Raw genomic sequence first — 1,103 nt, 5'->3', positions numbered from 1 at the left:
GGACAGAGATCTGCTCAGCAAATGGAACTCACGAAGTTGGAGAACATCCTGGAGAAGATGTTCTTGCAGGGGTCGGGGAAGGAGTGGGTGCCGAACTCCGTGAAGACCGGCCTGTTCGCCACGCACGCCTTCTTGTACGCGTCTGACTTCAGGTATTTGGAACGGAACGTCACCTGCGGCAGAGGGGGGGGGGGGTCAGCGAGGGAGGGAGGCGTCAGCGAGGGAGGGAGGCGTCAGCGAGGGAGGGAGGCGTCAGCGAGGGAGGGTGCGTAAGCGAGGGAGGATGGCGTCAGCGAGGGAGGATGGCGTCAGCGAGGGAGGAGGCGTCAGCGAGGGAGGGAGGCGTCAGCGAGGGAGGGATGGCGTCAGCGAGGGAGGGAGGCGTCAGCGAGGGAGGGAGGCGTCAGCGAGGGAGGGAGGCGTCAGCAAGGGAGGGTGGCGTCAGCGAGGGAGAGAGGCGTCAGCGAGGGAGGTGGCGTCAGCGAGGGAGGGAGGCGTCAGCGAGGGAGGGAGGCGTCAGCGAGGGAGGGAGGCGTCAGCGAGGGAGGGAGGCGTCAGCGAGGGAGGATGGCGTCAGCGAGGGAGGGTGGCGTCAGCGAGGGAGGGTGGCGTCAGTGAGGGAGGGTGGCGTCAGCGAGGGAGGGTAGCGTCAGCGAGGGAGGGAGGCGTCAGCGAGGGAGGGTGGCGTCAGTGAGGGAGGATGGCGTCAGAGAGGGAGGATGGCGTCAGCGAGGGAGATGGGTCCAGAAGGAATGACTAGCGATGAGGATGCGTCATCGAGGAGGAGGCTACACGAGAGGGTTCGTCATGAGGCAGCAGTATGGCGGACTGGACTCAAAATATGTATACATTATTATTACATGTAGATAGGTACAAACAGATACGCTTCAGGCACACGCACACGCAGACATAACAAATCCATATATACATATTAACTTTCAAAGACATAGATAGTGCATTAATGTCTATTCATACTATCAACGTGGAATGCAGCAGACAAAGCTCAGTATAGCTAAATTCTCTGTCATCTTAGTCTTTTATATTGCTTTGGTGGATTTGTATACATACACGCGCACAGATACACGCACATACGCGCGCGCGCC

General features: G+C 59.5%; 1 protein-coding gene across 1 annotated transcript in view; it reads right to left on the bottom strand.

The window, feature by feature from the left end:
• The window catches only part of LOC119591004 (beta,beta-carotene 15,15'-dioxygenase-like), a 12,809-nt gene that overhangs the window by 4,387 nt on the left and 7,319 nt on the right, over positions 1 to 1,103 (bottom strand). Inside the window, exon 3 of the mRNA XM_037939736.1 lies at positions 33 to 173. Coding sequence (XP_037795664.1) covers positions 33 to 173 — 141 coding nt within the window. The remainder of the gene's footprint in view (positions 1 to 32; positions 174 to 1,103) is intronic.

This window comes from Penaeus monodon, chromosome 28 (assembly GCF_015228065.2).
Source record: "Penaeus monodon isolate SGIC_2016 chromosome 28, NSTDA_Pmon_1, whole genome shotgun sequence".
Taxonomy (NCBI): domain Eukaryota; kingdom Metazoa; phylum Arthropoda; class Malacostraca; order Decapoda; family Penaeidae; genus Penaeus; species Penaeus monodon.
This window is presented reverse-complemented; position numbering and strand designations above follow the sequence as displayed.